The following is a 22,462-nucleotide window of genomic DNA, read 5'->3' on the forward strand; positions in this document are numbered from 1 at the left end:
TGTCCCTGTGTTGAAAGATAAATGGCCGTGGTCAAACTGTGCTGGCTGATTTTTTATCTCTGAATTTGGGCCCCTGACAGGCAGCAAGCTCATTACAATGCTGTGGAGAACGACATCGCACAGGGAGCCGAGGACCAGGGAATCCCTGAAGAAGAGGGAGGTGGTAAGACTCCTTAGATGATGACTCTTCAGTCAGACTACTTGTTCATATCACCCCACAGCAAGGAGCACATTCTGTAGCTCCAACAGGCTGACTGTGTCCCCAAGTAAATTCAGAGGACAGCTCTGACTCATGCTAATAAATACTCTTGCAACATTTGGTCTGAGTGCTGGCAAAAATATATACCACTGGCCAAGATGGTGACTCTGCTACATCATCATTGTCCCTTCTGTTGAATCTCTTTGTGTCCATAAGAGTTGTTTCTGACAACCAATCTTAGGATTGGTATTCTTTAGGAATTCTCCATGTTTTCTACTTAGCTCGGAGATCTCATGCCCTTGTTTATATATATGGCAAACATCTAGTATGAAATTTGTCAAATTCAGCTTCCTGTGGAGATAGAGCTGAGGTTAACTCCCCTTAGTACCACCGAGTCTTACAAGTGTTTGATTTTTCTAGAAAGTATCCAAAGAAAAGAAAAGCACACGTTCTATCCTGCAGCCTTTTGTGGTATTTTATAACCCTAGGCATCAGGAAACTGTGGCATTCATGTCCCCCATGGGTCACTTTAGCTTCTTCTACTTGTTTATAAGACTAAGAGCTATTTGCTCCCTTCTTGTTTAATAAGTTCCCTTGAGCCCTTGGAACTTGCCAGCAGACTCCATACTACTTTATTGTCTGCAAACTAAATAAGTCTCTATGTATTTAACCTTCCATCTTACATCTTACTTTTCAAAGGATTTACAGTTCTTGTGAGCTCTTATTATTCCGTTAATCTAAATACTTCTTCCCTCTCAAACACTATCAAGTAAACTCTGGCTAAGTAATATAAGCCTGGAATATGTTTTCTGGCAGCGGTCTGTCTGCTTCTGAATTAACAGTTGTATTTGTCCCTTTTGAAATGTCCTAATCTTGGAAAACTCTCTTTTTTTCCCTGACATTCAATACAACAAAAATCTTAATTTTGCCAAATTTCTTTTATCTTGCAAGTTATAAATATTCCTTAAGAGGGATAGAATGGTACATTTACCCATCTCTTTGACTTGCAGAAAAAGGACAGAAAAATAAAAAAAAAAAAAAACCACCACCAACAACAAACAGAAACCAAAACTGAGACATGCCAGTACCCAAGATGGAGATGAGCAGGACACACTGTAGGCTGCTTTTCCAGAGGAAAAATCCTGCCCAATCCATGCAAGGCTGACTGTGGTTCCTTTGCCTTCTTAGCCTATGAAAGAGATAACCAGCGCCAAGATGAAGCTGAAGGAGACCCAGGCAACAGACAGGAACTTAATGAGCCAGGACACCAAGAAGGCGACCCTGAAGCTGAAGCAGATGTAAGTGTCCTCCTCAGGTCCCAGCAGGCAGGACGAACAAGAGAACATGTGTCCGACTGAAGCCTCTAGCTCCAGATGTGCTTTCTCATATAGGCACAAATCAGAAGCATTTAACTGCAAGCCATTGGGTGGGGTGTTGGGCATGGCAGAGTTCCTGCAGGATTCACACCTAGCAAAGAAACAACCACAAAGAAATAGAAATGAAATGTAGAACAGTCTGCCCTGGTCAGTTAGACTAAATCAAAACTTCTAGAGAGTTCTCACACATTTTGACACAGTAGAACATTGGTATGTGGGTAGGGGAATCTCCATGTGACAATTCTCATAACCAAGCTTCAAGGGATGGCTACACTGAAATTCCCTTGCATAATATACTGCTTTAGCAAAGGACCTGAGTCCTTTATCATAAGAATGAGTTCTATTGACTGGGAAACAGGGCTCGAGGCTCAGATCTAGAGAGCAACAATTTGTAGTAAGTTTAAGGATGAATTCTGTTGATGGAGGATGCAAAGTACATGCTAATAAGCACTCTCCGCCCATGGAATGAGCCAATCCAAGCAAACTAAAGTATATAAAGGCATGTTTATTGGGAAACCACTCTCTGGCAGGTTCACTGGTCCCAACCAACCAGGCCAAGGAAGGTGCCATGAGGAGAGGGGGAACAGAAAGAGCACGTGCACACACACACACACACACACACAGACACACACACACACACACAGAGAGAGAGAGAGAGAGAGAGAGAGAGAGAGAGAGAGAGAGAGAGAGACATAGACAGAGGAAGAAAGAAAAGCGAAACCAAAATATATGGATTATAAAAGAAAGAGCTTCTGAGGGAGGGGAAGCCCAACTCCTGGGCTGAAAGTTCAGGCTAGAGGCAGGGTATGCCGGCTAGGCCCTGTAACAGGTCAGGACTGAAGGATGCTGGGAGAACCTGGAGACCGTGTTCACTTCAATATATAAAATATATACCTAGCCTTTGGCCTGGGTCTGAATCCCAACACATGTGTTCTCTTAAGGATGAGTTGTATTCATTGAAAGACAAAGCCCAGGATTAGGGCCTAAATATTTCTTAGGATTTGGGGGAAATTCAGGTGGAGACTGATTCCTACTAGAAGAGCAAAGGATCACCAGGTTGAGCACATCACTCCTGCATTCCAGACCAGGCATCCCACTCCTCCCTCCACTGAAGAAAGCAGGCCAAGTGTTTCTTCCACTGAAGAAAGCACACAATTGTTAAGTGTGCTTACCAATTTCGGTTTCTCCAATGATTATTCTGGGCTGTGCTTTCTATAGTGGGGGTGTGTGAGGAGATAGACTGGAGGTTGTTTTGGGGATTAAAAAGATTAACTTTGGCATCTTTTAGACTGATTAAGCTTTAGCTTAGAAGAACAAAATTGAGAAGTGTTGAAAAATACAGTGACTCCTAAAGATGAAGAGGAGAGGGAAGCCAGGCGGTGGTGGCGCATGCCTTTAATCCCAGCACTTGGGAGGCAGAGGCAGGCGGATTTCTGAGTTCTAGGCTAGCCTAGTCTACAGAGTGAGTTCCAGGACAGCCAGGGCTACACAGATAAACCCTGTCTCAAAAAAAGAAAGAAAGAGGAAGAGAGAGAGAGAGAGAGAGAGAGAGAGAGAGAGAGAGAGAGAGAGAGAGAGAGAGAGAAAGAAAAGAAAAAAAGAAAGAAAGGAAAGAAAGAAAGAAAAAGAAAGAAAGAAAGGAAGGAAGGAAGGAAGGAAGGAAGGAAGGAAGGAAGGAAGGAAGGAAGGAAGGAAGGAAGGAAGGAAGGAAAAAAGAAAGAAAGAAAGGAAGGAAAAAAGAAAGGAAAAAAGAAGAGAGGGAAAGTCAACAAAGAGATTGGGAAGCGGATGGGGAAAGACACTTCCTGTTTGCTGAGCATGTTGTGTGGTCTGTTGGGCTGTCAAGTGTGTCAGGTCACTTTGATCCATGCTTTGTCACCACCCTAATAATAATGAATAAGGATGTGTGACTGCAGGTGCCAAGATAGTATGCACAATTCAGCGTCCAATTACGTAGATGCCTGGATAGTCTTTGTGTTGACTGAAAACAAGACCTTCACCTTTCTGGGTGGGCAGTCTGGGTCCCTATGCAGGAGAAGTACATGCAGCTGTGGAGTGGGTGCAATCTTGTGTTTTGTGTAGATGATGTTTACAGTCTACTTTAGCTCTCCTATCATATACTAATAATAAATCAATACACATGTTGGGATGATGTATAAATTGAATCAGAAATTCTGCTGATTATTGGTCCCAGCATGTTCAGTAGTGGATCGGAGCACCTTAATGCTGATGGCTTTTCTACTTAGCTTTCAGAATGCCTTCTTGTTTTCCCCTCTGCAGTGACCTTTAGGAAAATACGCTGCTTGGAACCTAGCTCTGAACTGTTTCCAAGAATGGAAGTAGAAACTTGGGGGAATGAGAACGGTCCCTTGAGAGCAAGAGAGCCAGAGCAGAAAAACCTACAAGTGTGTAAGAGGAGATGAAGGCTGCCAGTGGGGACAGGGTGGGTCTGACAGACACTGAGGTTTAGGATCTGCTCCCTGGCTTGCAGTATCCTTTACTCTCCTGACACCATTTTGTTCATTCTATTCAATGCACTGGAAAAGACTGAGGCCTTATAGCTATCTTCTTTTAACTAGAGATTGTGAGTTACCTCTGATTCAATTCTGTATTCACTATTTTATTTGATGAAACGTTTTTCCCCTGTAACACCCACCCCCCAATTGTTGTTTGGTGTGAGTTGGGACTAACATTTGCATTTTTATGAACTTAAAAAATGGTATTTAGCACTTTTTTTTCTGCTCAGAGTGGGTTACACTTTTTTCTTTATCCTTTGCACAAATGATGAATAATTCATACAAGAAAGCCTATAAAACAAGAGATTGTAGAGTAATTGGAATTGGATATGAAGGTGATGACTTACCATTTATATTGAGAGCAGTGTCATTTGCACTTGAAGCTTCAGGCCAGGGCTGTGCAGTAATAAGCCATCTGATACTGCAAGGAGCTCTTGACCATGGTCAAGTGGCTCAGGGACTGGTAGAAAGAGCCCCTTGTCTGCCCAGTGCTGAGAGACTGAATCCTACTCGATGGCCTCAGCATCTCATGGGGAGCAGTTCCCACTTCAGGCAGTGTCCCAAGGCTTACCAACGGATTGGAGACACCCATAAAAAGCAGAGGTTTATCTGCCCATCTCAGGACCTTTTTTGAGGATGAGTATTACTTAACGAGTGCCCTGGGTACTTAAATGGATAACTTAAGTAGTTGTGAAGCCAACACAATTACTGAGAACTCCTATGGAAATATCTTGGTGATGTATTGTCTGATTTTTCCTATCCCTTTCTAGAGCAATATTATTCTGCTTCACAGTAGCCCTAGTTGATAAAGAAATTTGACCATGCTACAAAAGGACTGTTTACTCTTACATATGGGCTTTCTTTCCCATCAACTACTCTCTACCTATTCTATTACATGTTAAGAATTTCTTTCAGGGGCTGAAGAGATACCTTAGTAGGGTGCTTCTTGCACAAGCATGACCATGCTCAGTCTCCAGCACCCACATATAAAGTCAGATGTGGTGGTGCATGTTATAGGCCAGTGCTGGGGAGCTGGTAACTGAATACCAAAGCTTGATAACAAACCAGTCTAGCTTAATGGATGGGACTCATGTCTTACTGTAAGATACATCCTACCTAAAAATACAATGTCAGCTTTCTGAGGAGTGACGCTTGAAGGTGGATTCTGGCCTCCACACTGGTGCACTCTGAGGTAGGTACATACATATATGTGTAAGTGCTCACACTTGCAACCAACACACACACCTCTTTCACACAGTTCTCGAAACGGGATGTTTGTGTGAAAGTCAGCATATCAGAAAAAAAGTTATTTGCCCATCTAACTCTCTCATCTTGATTGTTACTGATTTATTTTTTTCCATGTGACCCTCTGACTTCTCTTACCATTGTTGGCTATGTGGTGATATTTCCATTGCTTCCTGCTAGAATTTTGAGGGATCACTTGCTCAAACGATGTACTATGTGTACCTCCTCAGTCGATCTGATTGCTGAAACACTGACAAAGCAAGAGTTCCATCTTTGCAAGTCCTGGGAAAGATTGATCTGAACAGTCCCGTGAAGGGCAATTTCATTTTCTGCCAGCGTATGACCTTTCCAGTGAAATTAAACTTGAGCCTCAGTTTTAAAGTGGTGGATGCTTTTTATGAACATTTTGCAGAGGGCAGCTGTGGAGGATATAAACCCAGCAGATGACCCCAACAATCAAGGCGAAGATGAATTCGAGGAAGCAGAGCAAGAAAGAGAAGAAAATTTGCCAGAGGAAAGTGAAGAACAAAAACAACGGGAAGCAAAGCAAGGGAATGTAGAAATGGATGAGCACTTGGTGGTGAGACAATGCCTGGGGTGAAGGGTGGGTTCAGCCTGAGCCTTTTGGGAAATGCCTAGTTTATGGGGAGGGCAAGCGCTGGTAGGGGATAGAGAAGATTTGCCTTATCAGCAAGTCTTTGACCCTCATGTGAGTTGCTATGCTTGTGATCCCAGAGCCAGGTAAGGAATGACCCACTCTCCACATCTGAGAAATGAACATTCGTCATTTTCTGGCTACTGATGCATTTGCAGGTGTATTTTTCATCATGGTATGCTCATTCTTAGACTCAGCATCCCATGAGACAATTCTCCAAGGTACGGTAACATGAGCCTCTCCTTTTGTTTCAACAGATGGCCGGGAATCCAGACCAGCAGGAGGATAATGTTGATGAGCAGTACCAGGAAGAAGGAGAGGAAGAGGTATAAGATGAGGTGCATGGGACAGGGCACACTGGCTATGCTACCCTCAAACAAATCTCAGTTCTGTAGACTTTGTCATTCAGGCTTAAATGGAATTAGAAAGGTGGGAGGGCTTGAAAACTGTATCGATCATGCCTTGGCAGTTGGAAGACTTAGAAGATAAACCAGAGTGATTTTAAATGGCCACCAACTTGTAATTGAGAAGAGCTGTGGCAGGTTGAAATTCATGTGATCTTTCTGAGTATCCACACATGCATTTTCTCTCATCAAAGAGAGAACAAGGCTCTGTATGTCCAAGGAGGTATGGACTGACTCCTAGAGCTTTCTCTGTGGAGTCTTCCCTATGCCTGTCACAGAAATAGCCCACGGTGAAAGCAACTTTTATTTGCCTGATGTATTTGTCACCTTGAAGGTTTATTGTTGAATAAACTCACCCTTTCTAGTTCTTTCGGAAAGCTGGCTGGTTGGCTGGCTGGTTCAACTCAGCTGTTCTGGCTCCAACTTTTCTCCAAGCTGACTGATTCAAATTGACTTCTCTCAGCTTCTAACTGAATTTCTCTGCTTGGCTTCAAACTAACTCTGGCAGTTGGTTCTAATCTTCTGGCTCTCTCTCATTCTCTGGCTTTAACTGCTTCTGCTGACCTTCATGAGCTCACGAACAACCCCAAGTCTACCCGTACTGCACTCACTGTACTGACTCCCAGCTGACTCAACTCCAGATACATTTGAGCTCTCCCTGCGTGGTTTTAAATCCCATTTCTCCTGACAGTTCGGCACATTCTATATCTGTCTCCTTCTGCCACATCTTTCTCTGAATTGTCTCTCTGACCTCAATTAGGCATCGCTTTCCAACATGGCTGATTCTTTCTACAAATTAATTTTGCCTTAAAGGTACATGCTAAAGGTGTATCTGTATGCCAGCCAGAAGGATGGAAAGTGTGTGATATGTCTGCTTTCCATGCAGACCTAGGTCTTTGGATGTGATTCCTTGCCAGAGTAGCTATATTGCTGGACTAAAATTCCTCTACACCCCAGAGTGGACTGTAACCCATCTAACTCACTGCAGATATTTCTAGAGATGTACCAATCTTTCAGTCTCATATGAATGAATACCAGTCTCTTCCCTCATGTGAATGCAACTTCTTAATTAAGCTTAATAACGAGGGTCACCTGGCAGGTGAGAGGCCTTGAGCCCAGTCTCCAGCACACCACCTCCACCGAAAGGAAAAGAAAGGAGGAGGTAGACTATCAAAAGGACTGAGATGCATTTGAACAAAATACATTTAGATCTAATTTTTAATATTAAATTTTAATTTTCTTTCTGTTGTAAACTTTTGGCTATTATCACTAATGAATCTCACGGAAAACCTATCACAGTATCTCGTTCCTGTAATTAGATAGCTGGTGAGTTCACTGTGCGAGAGTCTTTGTTCTGCAGCTGTCTCCTGAGTGAACTCCTGTGACTGAGCGTGCCTTAGTATTTTATTACAGTGAAGAGACTCCATGACCACAGCAACTCTTACAGAGGAAAATATTTAATTGGGGCTGGCTTACAGTTCTGAAGTTTAACCCATTATATGGAGCAGGACTGCAGGCTGACCTCATGCTAGAGGTTCTACATCTGGACCTGAAGGCAGCAGGAAGAGAGAGTGCGCCACTGGGTCTGGCTTGAGCTTCCAAAGCCTCAAAGCCTATGTGAGACCAGTGACAGTCTAAATCCAGTAATGTGACACTTGCTCCAAGATGGCCATGTCTTCCTCCTTTCATACTCCCTGTCAGCCTATGGTGGCCATTTTTATTCAAGCTACCATAGGGAGTATGGTTTATGTCAGGTCAAAATCCCACATTTACTCTCTTTGTAGATAAGTCAGTATTTCCCGAGTTAAACTCCTAAGAGCCACTTCATAACCAGTATCTTGCAAACACAGCCTTCTCCCTGAGGGAAAGGGCAGATAGGAAGGTAGACATATGACCCACCCAAGACAGGCCCCCACAAAGCACGTTCAGAGAGCCTGTGCGCTGCTCCAGTACTCTCAGCCGCTGTGCGCTGCTCCAGTACTCTCTGCCGCCTTCCGGAGTCTCTGCCTCATTCTTCCTGCCTCTGTCAGCTTTTTAGACCCAGTGGTAAAACTTGTGCTTTTCCCAGGAAACGAGAAAAGCGTGCCACTCTTTGTGACCACAGCCATGTTCTTCCATGTAACAGGCTTGAGCTTAGCATTCTGTCACGTTTCCCCTCCTGCTGTTTGTCTTCATGAAGACCCAGAAATTGTATTTCCAGGAAGAGTCTTGAGAAAGGAGCAGCCTTGAATATTAAGACAATTGCTGGAGAGCGCGATTCATCAGATTGCTCCTGATGTCTAGACTCACAGTCCTTTGTTTCCCTTATGTCAAATGGTGGGGGGAGGTGGCAGCCTTGAGGGATTAAGAGAGAACGGGTTCACCTTGGCTTCCTTTTAAAAATTCAGAAGGGTAAACATAAAAGTTTAATCAGTGTTTGCTGATTCCCTCCCAGCTCTGTGGTATGATCAGTTAAGGTGAAGAAGCGATCCTGAGATGGGAGAGGGATAGGTAGGGACAGAGGGACAAGAAATAGAAGCAGGAGCATGCAACAAGGCAGAGGCTAGTTCTGTTCCACTGCTGCCCTCTCCCAGAGGGCATCCTTCCCCTCCCTGTGCCCACTAGTCCTCTCCTTGGGCTCCTCGGGTTATAGCACTGCCCTTCCTCGAAGACTTAAGGAAGGTCAGTGTCTATACTTTCTAACCCCCTGTTACATTAGCTCTGGATTATCACACACACACACACAGACACACACACACACAGTAGGACTACTTTCTGCAACTCTCCAAAAAGCTTTTCTTGCCCTTAGCTTCTTCCCCATCCACTGAGTATCCCTTGTTGTTTTGAATTCTACCAGATCTTTCCAGTGTTCCCAGACTTTCTATACAGGAAGGAGAAGAGTAGATGTGACATTTCTCTCAAACACAAGTAGCAGAGATGAGGAGCTGAGCAGCCTGCAGCAACTTGAGCAGTGAACTAAAAGCATGGATCCGTTTCAGTGTGTGCGTGCTCGGGCAGCATTCGGGGACTATAAAAACAGTGAAATTCCGAAGTGGCTTCATTCCCATCATCCCTTCTTAGCCTGGGTGTTCCAGCTGCTCTAGAGCTATTGGGCTGTAGACTTATAACAGCCCTCAGTTTCCTTCCCTCCAAGACAACAGTCAGATATATTGGTATTAGTATTTAGTCTTTGAGAATTATATCCAATTAGCCTTAACATCTGTCAGAGCTGCAATCATCAGACTTCCTGGCTTGATAGCAAAGGAAGGGAGGGGATAAAGGGAGAGAGGAGGGGGAGAGAGAGCTTGTGTGTGTGTGTGTGTGTGTGTGTATGTGTATGTGTGTGTGTGTGTGTATCCGTGTGTATGTTCTGATGAGTGGGAACACGTAAGTGATGCAGGTATACATTCACATGTATTCCCATGAATGTTGTGGCCAGAGGGCCATCTTGCATGTCATCTCTCTCTCTGGGGACATCCACCTTTGTTTTCAGAAGTAAGGTTGGCCTGGCATTCATTAGGTAGGCATGGTGTCTATACAGATAACCCCAGGAATCTGCCTGTCCCTGCCTCACCAGTGCTGGATTGTGCATGCCACTAGTGAAGCCTTTTTACATAGACTCTGAGGATTGACTCGTGGTCCAACTGCTTACCCAGCAAGCACTTGGCTGACTATGCTGTGGTCCTAGCTTTTCACTACCTTCTTTTACTGCAGCCATGGTATCTTTCTAAGCTGCAAGCCTGAGGATTCCTGACCAGCCCTCCTTGTTTGTTTACTATAGAAATACCTACTGTAATATTTCTCCCATATTGCCAGCATCCTCCATGTTTTAGCTACTTTTGAGAGAAGAGGCATTATTACATAACTAAAGAAGTATTAGGTATTTTAAAATATTTAACTGTTGAAAATGGTTTAAATGTGTTCATGAACAATTTGAATACTTTCATGACTCTAGTACACCAAAAGAAACAGATTAATAAATAGGAATATTCTCAGAGAGAAGTAAAAGGTTACCAGAGCACCTGCTGTACCCAGAGGAGCACACCCGTGGCACCCAATGTGACCTGGTCACATGATCAGCATGTCAAGAAATTTTCCCAGGACTGAGGGCATGGCACAGCAAGTAGGAAGCTTACCATTCTGTTGCAAGCAACACATAAGCTGGCTGTAGTGGTTCACAGTTACGGTCTCAGCACTTTCGGAATAGAGACAGGAGGGTCAGAAGTTCAAGACTGTTTTTCAGCTACATGTTGAATTTGAACCCATCCAGGGAGGAAATTTGAACCCATCCTGCTAGGGAGAAAAAAGGGAGAGAGAAAGGGAAAAAGAGAGGGAGGGAGGGAGGGAGGGAGGGAGGGAGGGAAGGAAGGAAGGAAGGAAGAAGGGAGGGAGGAAGGGAGGGAGGAAGAAAGGGAGGGAGGGAGGGAGGGAGGGAGGGAGGGAGGGGGGGGGGGAAGGAGAGGGAAGGATGACTTTGAAATGGGCACAGCTGTTAGACCTGGCAGATCAGCCATTGTAACTAATGCCGAAGGCCTTTGACTGTCTCAATCCACAACCTCTGGATCTTTCCATGCTTAGGTGATTCTTCCTGATTCCTAGATAAGTGCACAGTTTTTCCCATATGAAGAAAAGCTTTTTTACTTAATGATGGCACAAGATAGCCAACCAATTCTAAGTTCAGACACAAGGTTTGCCCCATCTGGTAGAATTCTTTTCTTCAGTTTGAAAAGCACAGATTCCAGGGCTACACGTGAGAAGTGGCAGTGCTCGGATGTGTTTGATGAAGTTTGGTGCCAGCTTTAGTGGGATATTAAGGCAGATTGTTGTGGAAGATGTAGATGATCAAAGGTGAACTTTTGACCTGGGGCTAATAGCTTAGCATATTGTAAAGCTCAGAAATGCAGTATCATCTGTTCTTATTTAGTAGTGTAATTAAAATGAGCTTGTGTTACTTTTGCCTCAAACATGATGAATGCATTGCTATTATGTTTGTAAGAGTCTATTGTCTCTATGGCTAGAATATCATAGAATATCATTTTTGATTCCCCAAATGAAAGACCCATTTAAATCATCAGTTCCCAACTATAATTAAAATGACAAATGGGACATAAGCTAAAATGTCTACAATAAATCCAATGAGAAACATTCTTAGAAAGGTTGTTATCTCCCCAGTCAGGCACACTTAACTAGCATCCATGTAGTCCCGGAAGTAATGTCCTATCTCAGCTGTGACCAAGAGTCACCTTGAGAAGTTCATGAAAAATACAAATACCTAGACTAAAGCTGCCCTGGGGAAAGTTGGATCGTATCTTTCAAGGGCCCTAGAAATCAGAACCCTTCAAAAGCTCTACCTTCACCAAGTGTTTAGTGATATTTTGGGAACCTCTATTTAGACAAATAGTTCTAGAGAAAGCAGCTGGGGATGGGCTTGCAACCTCTTGAGCTTGTGTGAGTGGTACCACCCATTTGCTAAACATTTTCTCACTAGATGCTTTAAAAGGATCCACAGCTCTCAGACTACGCCTCCCCCAACATACATAGAAACACCAGGGGCCGTAGGCATTTTATTCAACTTTTATACTCTGAAACTTTGAGTTTCAGAGAGGGAGGTCAGTTAAGCTTTTTCAGAATCATGTAATTTATTATTTATTCTTGGACTCTAACTACAGCTTACCCAGGCCTGACGTAAGGTTGGAATTGTTAAGTAGTTTAAGAATTGGAAAATATAGAGTTAATATGGGAGAGTTCTTGGTGGAAATTAATAAAGGAAAATGATAGAAACAGAAACTCACCATGCTGTAACCCTTAAACAACTGACTTCCGACACTGTCCTAACTGGGAGGTGGCAGGGTGACATAGTTCACCCCAGGTCTCAGGGGGCAGAGGCAGGTAAATCTCTGTGAGGCTGAGGCCAGACTTGTCATTGAGCAAATTCTAGGACAGCCAGGGCTACAGAGAGAACTCAGTGTTGATATAAACAAAAAACAAGCAAACACGACACAGTCATTATGAATGATATCACTACATGAACAGAAGTCCGGACCTTTCCCACGGGGTGACCGGACTGACCATCTGCAGTCTCTGGCTAAGCACAGCCGGGCTGTGTCATGAAGGCAGACGTGCCCAGGGTGCATGCGGACAAGATGGACGCAGGCCACTGGCCTGTCTTTGTTTTTGCTCACTTTCAATGTCCGCTCACCTTCACTGCTCTTTTCATGCCCTCCTATGTCTTCAGTTCGGTGGGTCCCAGCACACCTCAGCTGCACATCTGCGACAAATATGTAAGGGCGCCAGGTCCAGCCCATGCATGCTTTTTGGTTAAAGGTTTAGGCTCTGTGAGCCTCCTCAGGCCCAGGTTATTGACTCTGTAGGTCTTCCTGAGGTGTCACTGACCCCTCTTCCGCAAGACTCCTTAAGCTCCTCTGGGTTTCTCCTGCCCTTGTAGAGGTCTTAAGTTCAGTTCCCAGCAACCACATGGTGGCTCACAACCACCTATGGCTAGCAGCAGCATGTGCAGGCATACACAGGCTGTTTAGTCTTTCTAGGACTTCTGTCTGACAAACAGATTTCTGGAGCTCTCCCATTTAGAGAACAAAATACAACAGTTTGTAAAGAGAGTTTCATCTGCATTTGTTTACTTTGTAGAATTAATTCATATCCAGAAATTCGGATCCAGGTGTCTTTCTTTGAGAGTCTTATTGATTATAACAATGTTCTTATTGTTTGATGGTTTCGTATATTTGTATAATAAATTTTATTCACTTTCCTCCCCACTGCCCTCCCCAATACCCTTCACCCATTATGCTTGCTTTCTTTCTGGATTGCTTCTTGTCAACACATTTTCTTTCCACTGTCATGTCTTCCAGTCGAGTGTGATCCTCTGAGTCTAATTAGAGTTTCTTGCCCAAACACGTATGGGAGGTAATTTACCAGTGCAAAGGGATCTTCTCAGGCGACATGAAGAAAGTGACACCTGTTCCTTCAACAGCCAGGAACTGCCAATAATTTCTATGGAGGCATATCACACATTTCTTCACACCTAGTTGACAAGTCAAAATTTTTACTTTCGTCATTTTTCAACCCTCATTTTCGTTCCTTTTTGTAAAGATGTTCTGCTTTGAATTAATGTCTCAGAAATTGAAATATTTTGTTAGAAGTATTTAAGTGGAAAAGCAGCAGCGCTCAGTCTTTGTGGTCTGTTTTAGGTTCAGGAAGATCTGACTGAAGAGAAAAAAAGGGAATTGGAGCATAATGCTGAGGAGACATATGGTGAAAACGTATGTTTATTTCTTTGGACATGTGCATGTGTGTGTAATTGTGCCTAGCTGTGGATGTATGTGTGCACATGATAGAATGTGTGTGTTTGGTTTATATTTACACATATAAATCTCAGACATGCATGTAGACAAGGACCAGCAATATATTCCCTGCATCTCTCAGGCAATGCCAAAGTTACCAGGCCCACCTCGAATTAAGAGAAGTTAATGATCACTGGAAAATTGAAGCTGTAGCAGTGTTGCTTATGAGATCATTTTTCTTCACATCATTTATTTGTCCTAAATGAATTACTACGTTGCATCCGTTGGTAAAAGAGATTATCAATCACGCACGATACGTCCTCTCTTAGTTATTTTTTTCTTTTATCTTTTAGCCTGATGATAAGAACAATGATGTCGAAGAACAAGGAGTTCACAACGGGGCTCATCCCAAAGGGAGACACGAGCATTATGAGGAGGAGGAAGATGAAGAAGATGGGGCCGCTGAGAAGCCACATCGCAGAGCAGAAATGTAACTGGTCCCAGCTTCTAGACTGTGCTCAGCCAACAAATGTTTGCAGGCTGCTCTGAAACAAATCCCGCCTACTGAATTCCAGAGTATTTAATTACAGACAAAAGCAAGGGTTTAGACTTTTTTAACTTTTTTATTAGAAATGTTATACATTTATATGGATATATTTTGATACTTTAGGTGAGAACTTCTTTTATAGTCAAGTTAAACATAGACAAGAAGAAAAGCAGTAAGACTTGCCTTCAGGTCTGAATCTCGTTTCTCAGCGATGATAGGATGATGTGCTGGCTTTTGTGCATGTCTCAGCTTACTGCCATCTTGTTTTACGGCTTCCAGGTAGTCTACTATTTATCTCAGATAAAATGCAAGATATAGAAAAAAATGGTGTATGGAAAAACACTGTGCAGATGTCAAGGGAATGGCTGGTGGCCTCGGCTGGTGGCCCAGTGGCTGTTCTTTCAAGTTCCTGTGTACAGCTCTGAAAGGATGTCACTACTGCAGGGGGTTGGCAAATGAGAGCCATCTGCCCACTTAACATGCAGTTAGAAAGGCTGTGTGTGTGTGTGTGTGTGTGTGTGTGTGTGTGTGTGTGTGTGAGAGAGAGAGAGAGAGAGAGAGAGAGAGAGAGAGAGAGAGAGGAAGAGAGAGAGAGAACAAAGACCTTTTTTTTCAAACGTTCAGGTCACTTAGAAGAATTATGTAGCAATGCTTAAAATCACAGCTGTCTTGCTTGAGAGGAATCAAGTTTGAAAGTTGAATGATCTTAATACCCCTGTGAAAGTATCATGAACTCAGTCCTGTTAGAGAGGCCAAAGGAGTTGACACCCTTAGAAATGTAGCATGCACTCCCAGTCCCCATCATTTCTTCTCTAAAGTCTCCTAGTTGTCTGCTTGCTCATGTATCCACTTTCTACAGCGTATCGTCCTCTCTTAAGCTCTGTGCCTTGGTATGTAACCATGCGCTTCATAGTTAGGGATCGGAAAGCATGCAGAGCTACAGTGTAATAGGATTATTTTTCACACTATATGGTAAAATATCTGTAGCACCATGATAGACACCCCACCCTTAGAGGCTTTACTATTTACCCAGAATTGACCTGCCTTTGCCTATGTACTCAGTATTCTAATGACTATAAATAAGAATACATAACCTTAAAAGGAAACTCAAACTGGAAGTTTTCCCCTGAAATGAGCACATGTTTTAATTTAGATCATTGATATTGTTAAATACATTGAACCGGCTCACAGTTAATCAGTGTGTGGGTACTTTCAAAATAATAAAAGCAAATTTCATTTCCTGCTATTATCATATGAGTGTAATTTTAGTTTTTAATAACCACACTCATATATGGTTTTGATTTTCCCAGCTGAGCAATTGTGTATGTATGGATAGAAATGTTCTGTTCAAATTTAGTTTGGATTTCCAGTAGCCATAAATCAAATCTCATCTTTTTGTATAAAAGCCCCATACGTAATGTAAAATGTATTATATTGTACATAAATACTCAGAATACAATTATTTTGGTAAATTAGTTTGTATTTTTAATGTCCCTTTACAGTATTTAATTATTTGAAACATATTGAAACTTGGGTAATAATCAATAAACCTATAAAAAGTTAAGGGTAAGTCTTTTAAAGCATATAATTTCTTAGTAGTTTGTGATCTATGGTTTTTCTTTATAGGACAATATAAATTAATGAATTATTAAATGCTTTCCAAAACTGCTTTATTTTTCTTTCCTTTTCTGCTTTGATTGACACTTGGCTTCTCATCATCAAACCCTTTTCTTAAAGAAGAAGTTAATAATTTTCATTGTCTTTAAGGGCTAGAAATAAGAAATTGAACTAGAAAACTATGTAAATGCATGAGTGTCGTATCCACAATTCATATGTAAATCTGGTCATTAAAGCAACAATCACAAACCATTCTAGAATATTTCTAACACCTTGTTCAAAGAACATTCTAGTGGGAACAAAATCAGACCGTGTTTCCATTAGTGACCAGAATAGATGTAAATGATCACAAATTCATCTTGCCAATTATTCTGTAACTTTTGGTTGGCCACAAGTCAGTGGAAGGCTGGGGAGAGGGCTCAGTTCAGCGCTTCCTTTATAAACATGAGGACTTGAGTTACATCCCTAGCACCCACCCAGAGAGCCAGGTACATCTATCATCTTAGCATTGAGAACGTATAAAGAAGAGCATCACTGGGGCTCAGTGTAGCTGAATCAGTGAGTTCCAGCTTCAAAGAGAGACCCTGACTCATACAAAACAAGATCCTGATAAATGAAGATACCTGGTGTGGATTTCTGGCCTCCACATACACAGAAGTCAAAGTATTTCATGCCTGTGATTTATTAGAAGGAACAGAAAGCACTCAATTCGGCATATGTGCAGTGTAGCACAAAGGAGCACACACACATGTAATGACTGGTTATTTGCAAGAGTGATCAGATAAGATCTAGCAATATAGACTATAACTTTAGCCACAGGCCCCAGTGACTCACTTTTACCAAGGAAAATGACTTACATGTATTGAATGACTTACATGCAGATACCGTGTGGGAACTAGGTGGGAAACCCCTCCATTCCCGCTGCTCCATTAACACTGAGGGATTACTCTTAAGGTTGATGAAACTGCCGCTGAAACATCTGAGATTGTTTACCTCTTCTGAATTTATCATTTTGTGTGTTTCTTTGATGACATTGTAATCTATTCATAATATGGCAAGTTGCACAGGAGTAACTTATGTCACTTCTAGTTAGATGCCATCCCACAGCGGTTCTGTCTGTTCCCTGATTCCTTCGTATGTGTTTCCTGGCTAGCTGTTCTCTCAATGGTTTGAATAGGTTTGGCCCCATAGATGTATGTGTTTGAATGCATGGCCCACAGGGAATGACACTATTAGGAGTCGTGTCCTTGTTAGAATAGGCATGGCCTTGTTGCAGGAATTGTGTCACTGTGGCGGTGGGCTTTGAGGACTCCTAGGGCTTAAGCTCTACCCAGAGTGGAAAGAGACACTCCTTCTAGATGCTTGCAGAACAGGCTTTTCTGGCTGCCTTCAAGACATAGAATTCTCAGTTCCTTCTCCAGCACTGTGTCTGCCTGCAGGCTGTCATGATTCTAGCCATTATGATAAATGGATGGAACTGGAGAACATTATCCTAAGTGAGGTAACCCAGTCTCAAAAGATCACTGATGGTATGCACTCATTGATAAGCGGATATTAGCCTAGAAACGGAATACCCAAGACATAATCCACATATCAAATGATGACCAAGAAGAGGGAACTGATTTTAAGTTGGAATATGCTTAGTGAAGAGTGAAACTCTGCATTGAGAAGTCATCACCACCCAGGGAGAGCAGCTAAGTACAACCCAGAGAAGGATAACCACGTCTGCATTCTCCTAAAACTTTATGTAAACAGAAAGCAGGATGTGTCTGGCCTGCCAACTATAGAATACTGATCTGTGTGGCATAAAGACTCTGGTGAAAATATTATCTCCGTAGGAAACAAGATTTTGGGGTCTTCATATATGGCTCTCTATCCCATTTTATTGTCCCTTTGACTTTTTAGTTGGCAAATACCCAACAGTCTCTGGGATGCTACATATGTACACCATTTTAAGTGATTGGAAACAAAATATATTTGTCCTTTACCATCTTGGCTGACCTTGTTCTCCCCATTCTCTGTATGTTACTAATGGAGCTTGAAATTAAATGTCATTTCTGTGTATCTGTTAACAAATTCCTGTTAGTCTATTAACACATATACAACATTGCCCCCAAAGTACATGTCTTCTAAAGATCTGGTTCGCTGAACAACATAGGCTTGAGCAAGATCAGATGATGCCGTTTGATTTGGTATGTCTCTTCTTCACTGAAGACTGAAAGTATGTGTAACAATGATACTGGCTATAATATGTAACAATTATGTTGTTCACGCATTACAGCTTTGAGAGTTTTGGCTTTTGTGGGTATTTGACTTTTGTTAAGTTCATGTAATCTACAAAAATTAGTCTTTAAAATTTTATTGATTATTTATTTTAATGTTGAGACATGTCTTTTTAAATTTATTACTCGGGTTGGATTTGAACTTCGGATTCTTCTAGTTTTAATCCTCCAGCATTTGGAATTAATGCACTACAAGGCCTGAGTGTGGCTTAAATGTATGTGAGTGTGTGCAGATGGTCATGTGTACCTCTATGTCAGTAAAGGGAGTCAGAAAAGCATGCGTCAGTGTGCATGTGGAGTTCAGAGAACAGCCTCAGATGTCATTTCTCAGCACTTCTCTACCTTGCTTTTAACACCCACAAGGACTTGCTGACTGGAGCCGGATATAGCTTTCACTTGGGAGGCTCTGCTAGTGCATGACAAATACAGAGAGGGACACTCTTAGCCAGCCATTGAACTGAGCACAGAGTCCCCCAATGGGGGAGCTAGAGAAAGGATCCAAGGAGTCCTTTGAAGGGGTTTGTAGCACCAAAGGAGGAACAACAATATGAGCCACCTAGTACTCCCAGAGCTCCCAGGGACAAAACCATCAACCAGAGAGTGCACATGGAGTTACCATGTGCTCCAGACACATAGGCAGCAGAGGATGGCCTTGTTGGACATCAAAGGGAGGAGAGGCCCTTGGTCTTGGAAAGGCTCAATGCTGCAGTGTGGGGGAATGCTGGGACATGGAAGCAGGAGAGGGTTGATTGGGGAATAGGGGGAGGGGAGATGGGTTATGAGACTGCGGGGGGGATCAGGAAAGGGGATACCATTTGAAATGTAAATGAACAATATATCTAATAAAAAAGTAAAATAAAATAAAAATAAAAAAGTTTTTTCATTTGTTTTCAATGGCCTGGAGCTTGCCAAGAAGGTTAGGTTGCCTGGACACTGAGCCTCACTGACATACCTGTGTCCACCTCTTTAACTCTGGGATTATATGTGAGTACCACTATGCCTGACATTTTTAAAGTATGGGTCTAAGAATCAAACTCAGGTGATTATCCCTGGAAAGCATGTACCTTACCCACTGAGCTCCCATTTGCTCTACCTTAGTCATTCCAATAAATGCTCTCAAAATATCTTTTACAACCCTCAACCCTCGCCACTTACTTTCTGTGGTGGTTTCAAAATCTGCTGAGGAAATCGAGAGTCTAGCTTTCCTTCTCTTGAGTGTGTAAAAGATTGGTTGACTGACTTAAGAAACATAAAATTTAATAGTGGTAACCCTGTGGGACTAAGGGTCAGCTCATAAAAGATAACACATCTTCCTTGCTCTGGCTTTTGGATCACTCACTACGAACATCATACCAGTCACATCACGGGGCTATTGAGACAGCTTTTGAAGGAGGCTTACATCCACACAGAAAGGAACTGGTGTTTTCTAACAATGGTAACACTAGAGAACTTGGGTCCAGTGAAACTTCAACATCCTGCCAAACCTTCAGATGAAGCAATTTGGTTGTATGTCATGAGAAACTTGGCAGAACAACCTAAAAAATGATCATCCCAGCCTCCCCTAGATTTCAGAGGATTGGGTACACTGCAGTAGCTGAGACATCTATCTTCAGAGCAATTGATAAATCAGAAGAGAGCTGGGCCATGGTGACTAGTGTACAGCCGCAGTACCAGGGGCTGTCTAGCCACATGTCCCACTGCATTAGTGTGGAGTCTGGAGTTCATCCCAATGAACTGAACAAGCTTAAGCCAATTCACTTGTTGAAAATTATTATATGATTTTAATAGATATTGATAGCCACTTGGTAATTTTTTTTGTTTTATTTTTATTTCCCGGCATTGTTTTGTTCAGAAACTCCAAGCTCTTTCTTAAGATAATTTCCCTAAGAGAAAAGTCTAGACACTAATATTTATTTAAAAAAAAACAAAACAAACAAATAAAAACCCATCATCCCAATGAATGTCATCACAGGGACACTATGATTCTACATGGATAAAACACACAACAAAGCTTGTTGAAGCTCTCAAGCCTGACTTAAATGTAATTATAGGAATCCATACATGTGATAAACTTCATAGAATTGCTTCCAACAAAGAAAATATAAGACTGCTAATACTGAATGATAACTGAAAATGAAATAATATAGCCTATGCAGTCCTTTTGAAGCATACCAGATGATTAATGTTCATCCAGGGTGAGTTTCCTGGATCTGTGAGTCTAAAGCATGATGAACCCTCTCTGGTATAGGCATTCAGAACTAGGGTACCACCTTCGTTAAATCCCATGTTAACAAACTGCATCTGTTAGCACACACATCCAAACCCTCCTCTACGGTTGCACCACATAATCTATGCTGAAGTATATTACAAACACTGGGAACTGGAGCTGCAGCTGTCTTTTGTAGATCCACACTGGGGAGTTTCAGAATATTGCATGGGGGAATTGTTTGAGCCAAAAGTCCTACTAGTTTCCAGTCTTAGAGGAAAAACATGAAATAGACAGCCTCATTAGATAATTGTGTCACCTGGAAACATTGCTTCTTGAACCTGTAATCTGCAGTTCTTAAAGAATTACAAAGAATCCCAAAAGAATATTTTAGCTGTTTAATTTTATTTCTGACTAGAACCATGGAAACGAAGAAATTTATCCTAAAATATAAAAGTATCTAAATATTAAATGTGTGAAACATAAACCTTAAGAAAGAATACTCTGGGCTTCCATATTTAGTTTTTATGTCTGTCCATCTTTTTATTTTTTTTTAACAATCCAGCCCTTCCCCCCCCCCATCCCTGTCCTCCCTCCCATAGTTCCTCAGCCCATTTCTCCTCCCTACTGTTCTGGAGAGGATACTCTCCCACCAGAGACCTCCACCCTCCCTGAAGCCCCAGGATTTCTTTGGAGGATTTGGCACGTCTTCTACCACTGAGGCCAGACCAGGTGGTCTTCTGTTATGTATGTGTCAGGGGTCCCGGACCAGCTCCTCTATGATGTCTGGTTGGTGACTCAGTGTCTGGCACTGCCAGGGGTCCCAGTTAGTTGAGACTGCCAGTCTTCCTTTGAGGCTATCTTCATTTTTTTGTTTCTTCCATCCTTCCCTAAGGGTCTCTGACTTCAGTCCAATAGTTGGATATAAGTATCTGCATCTTTCTGAGTCTGCTGTAGTTGTGCCTCTTAGAGAACAGCTATGGTAGGCTCCTGTCTGCATGTCCATTATAGCATCAGTAATAGTGTCAGGCCTTGGTGTCTCCCCCTGAGGTGGATTCTCAGTTGGACCAGTCACTTAAGCACCTTTCCTTCGAACTCTATTTCATTTTTGTCCCAGCAATTCTTGTAGACTGGAATACTTCTGGATCAGAAAATTTGACTGTGGCTTGGTAGCACCATCCCTCCTCTTGAGATTCTGTCTTTCTACTGGAGGTGGACTCTTCAAGTTCCCTCTCCCCACTGTTGGACACTTCATCTAAGGTCTCTCCCTTTGAGTCCTGAGAGCCTCTCAGCTCACAGATCTGTAATACTGTCTAGAGGGTCTCCCTACCTCCCATATTCTGAGGCTGCATATTTGCATTTATTCTGCTGCCCCTCTGGGCTTCTCTCCTGTCACCCACCCCATACGGATCCTGTTCCTCTTTCCTCTACTCCTCACTCTCCTGCCCAAATCCCTCAATTCCTCTGCCTCCCATGATTATTTTCTTCCCCCTACTAAGTAGGATTGAAGACCCAGCTATACAACTCTCGATCACATACTCAATAGATGCGAGAGGGTCACATGCTCCACAGTGTTCATAAGGGCCTTATTTGTAATAGCCAGAAACGGGAAACAACCCCAGATGTCCCACAATGGAAGAACGGATACAGAAAATGTAGTACATTTACATAGTGGAATACTATTCAGCTGTTAAAAACAGGGACATCATGAATTTTGTATGCAAATGGATGGAACTAGGAAAATATTCTGAGTGAGGTAACTCAGACCTAACCTGACATACATGGTATGTACTCATTGATAAGTAGAATTAACCAGAATGTACAGAATACTCATGATACAACACACAGACCATAAGAATATTAACAAGCAGAAAGGTCTTTTATATTTTATTCAAAGTCTCCATCTTGTAATCATTTGTGGAAAGGAAGACATGACTAATATTCCCTGGAACATCTCTGCTTCTTCCTGTGCGGAGGTGATGTAACTGCACTTTTATCACAGGTGGCTACAGGCTCTGCTCATGAACATTACTCAAGCTCTTTGGCCTCCTTGTGCTTGCCTTACTCATGCATCATGTTGGCATAATTGCAGCATCATTCAGGTGGGGGTCAAAGGGCACTAAATCTTCTGGTCTACT

The 22,462-nt window shown here is 42.4% G+C and overlaps 1 protein-coding gene across 5 annotated transcripts in view; it reads left to right on the forward strand.

Moving 5' to 3' along the window:
• The window catches only part of Golim4 (golgi integral membrane protein 4), a 90,304-nt gene extending 72,404 nt beyond the window's left edge, over window positions 1–17,900 (forward strand). For 4 of the 5 annotated variants that reach the window (XM_052180346.1, XM_052180347.1, XM_052180343.1 and 1 more), the window contains 6 exons: window positions 81–163; window positions 1,388–1,497; window positions 5,749–5,916; window positions 6,249–6,317; window positions 13,580–13,651; window positions 14,026–17,900. In XM_052180346.1, the coding sequence (XP_052036306.1) occupies window positions 81–163; window positions 1,388–1,497; window positions 5,749–5,916; window positions 6,249–6,317; window positions 13,580–13,651; window positions 14,026–14,166 (643 nt within the window). In that variant the 3' untranslated portion in view covers window positions 14,167–17,900. The remainder of the gene's footprint in view (window positions 1–80; window positions 164–1,387; window positions 1,498–5,748; window positions 5,917–6,248; window positions 6,318–13,579; window positions 13,652–14,025) is intronic. The other variant, XM_052180344.1, reaches the window with a different exon arrangement.
• Window positions 17,901–22,462: the final 4,562 nt, after the last annotated feature.

Source organism: Apodemus sylvaticus, chromosome 4 (assembly GCF_947179515.1).
Source record: "Apodemus sylvaticus chromosome 4, mApoSyl1.1, whole genome shotgun sequence".
Lineage (NCBI taxonomy): Eukaryota > Metazoa > Chordata > Mammalia > Rodentia > Muridae > Apodemus > Apodemus sylvaticus.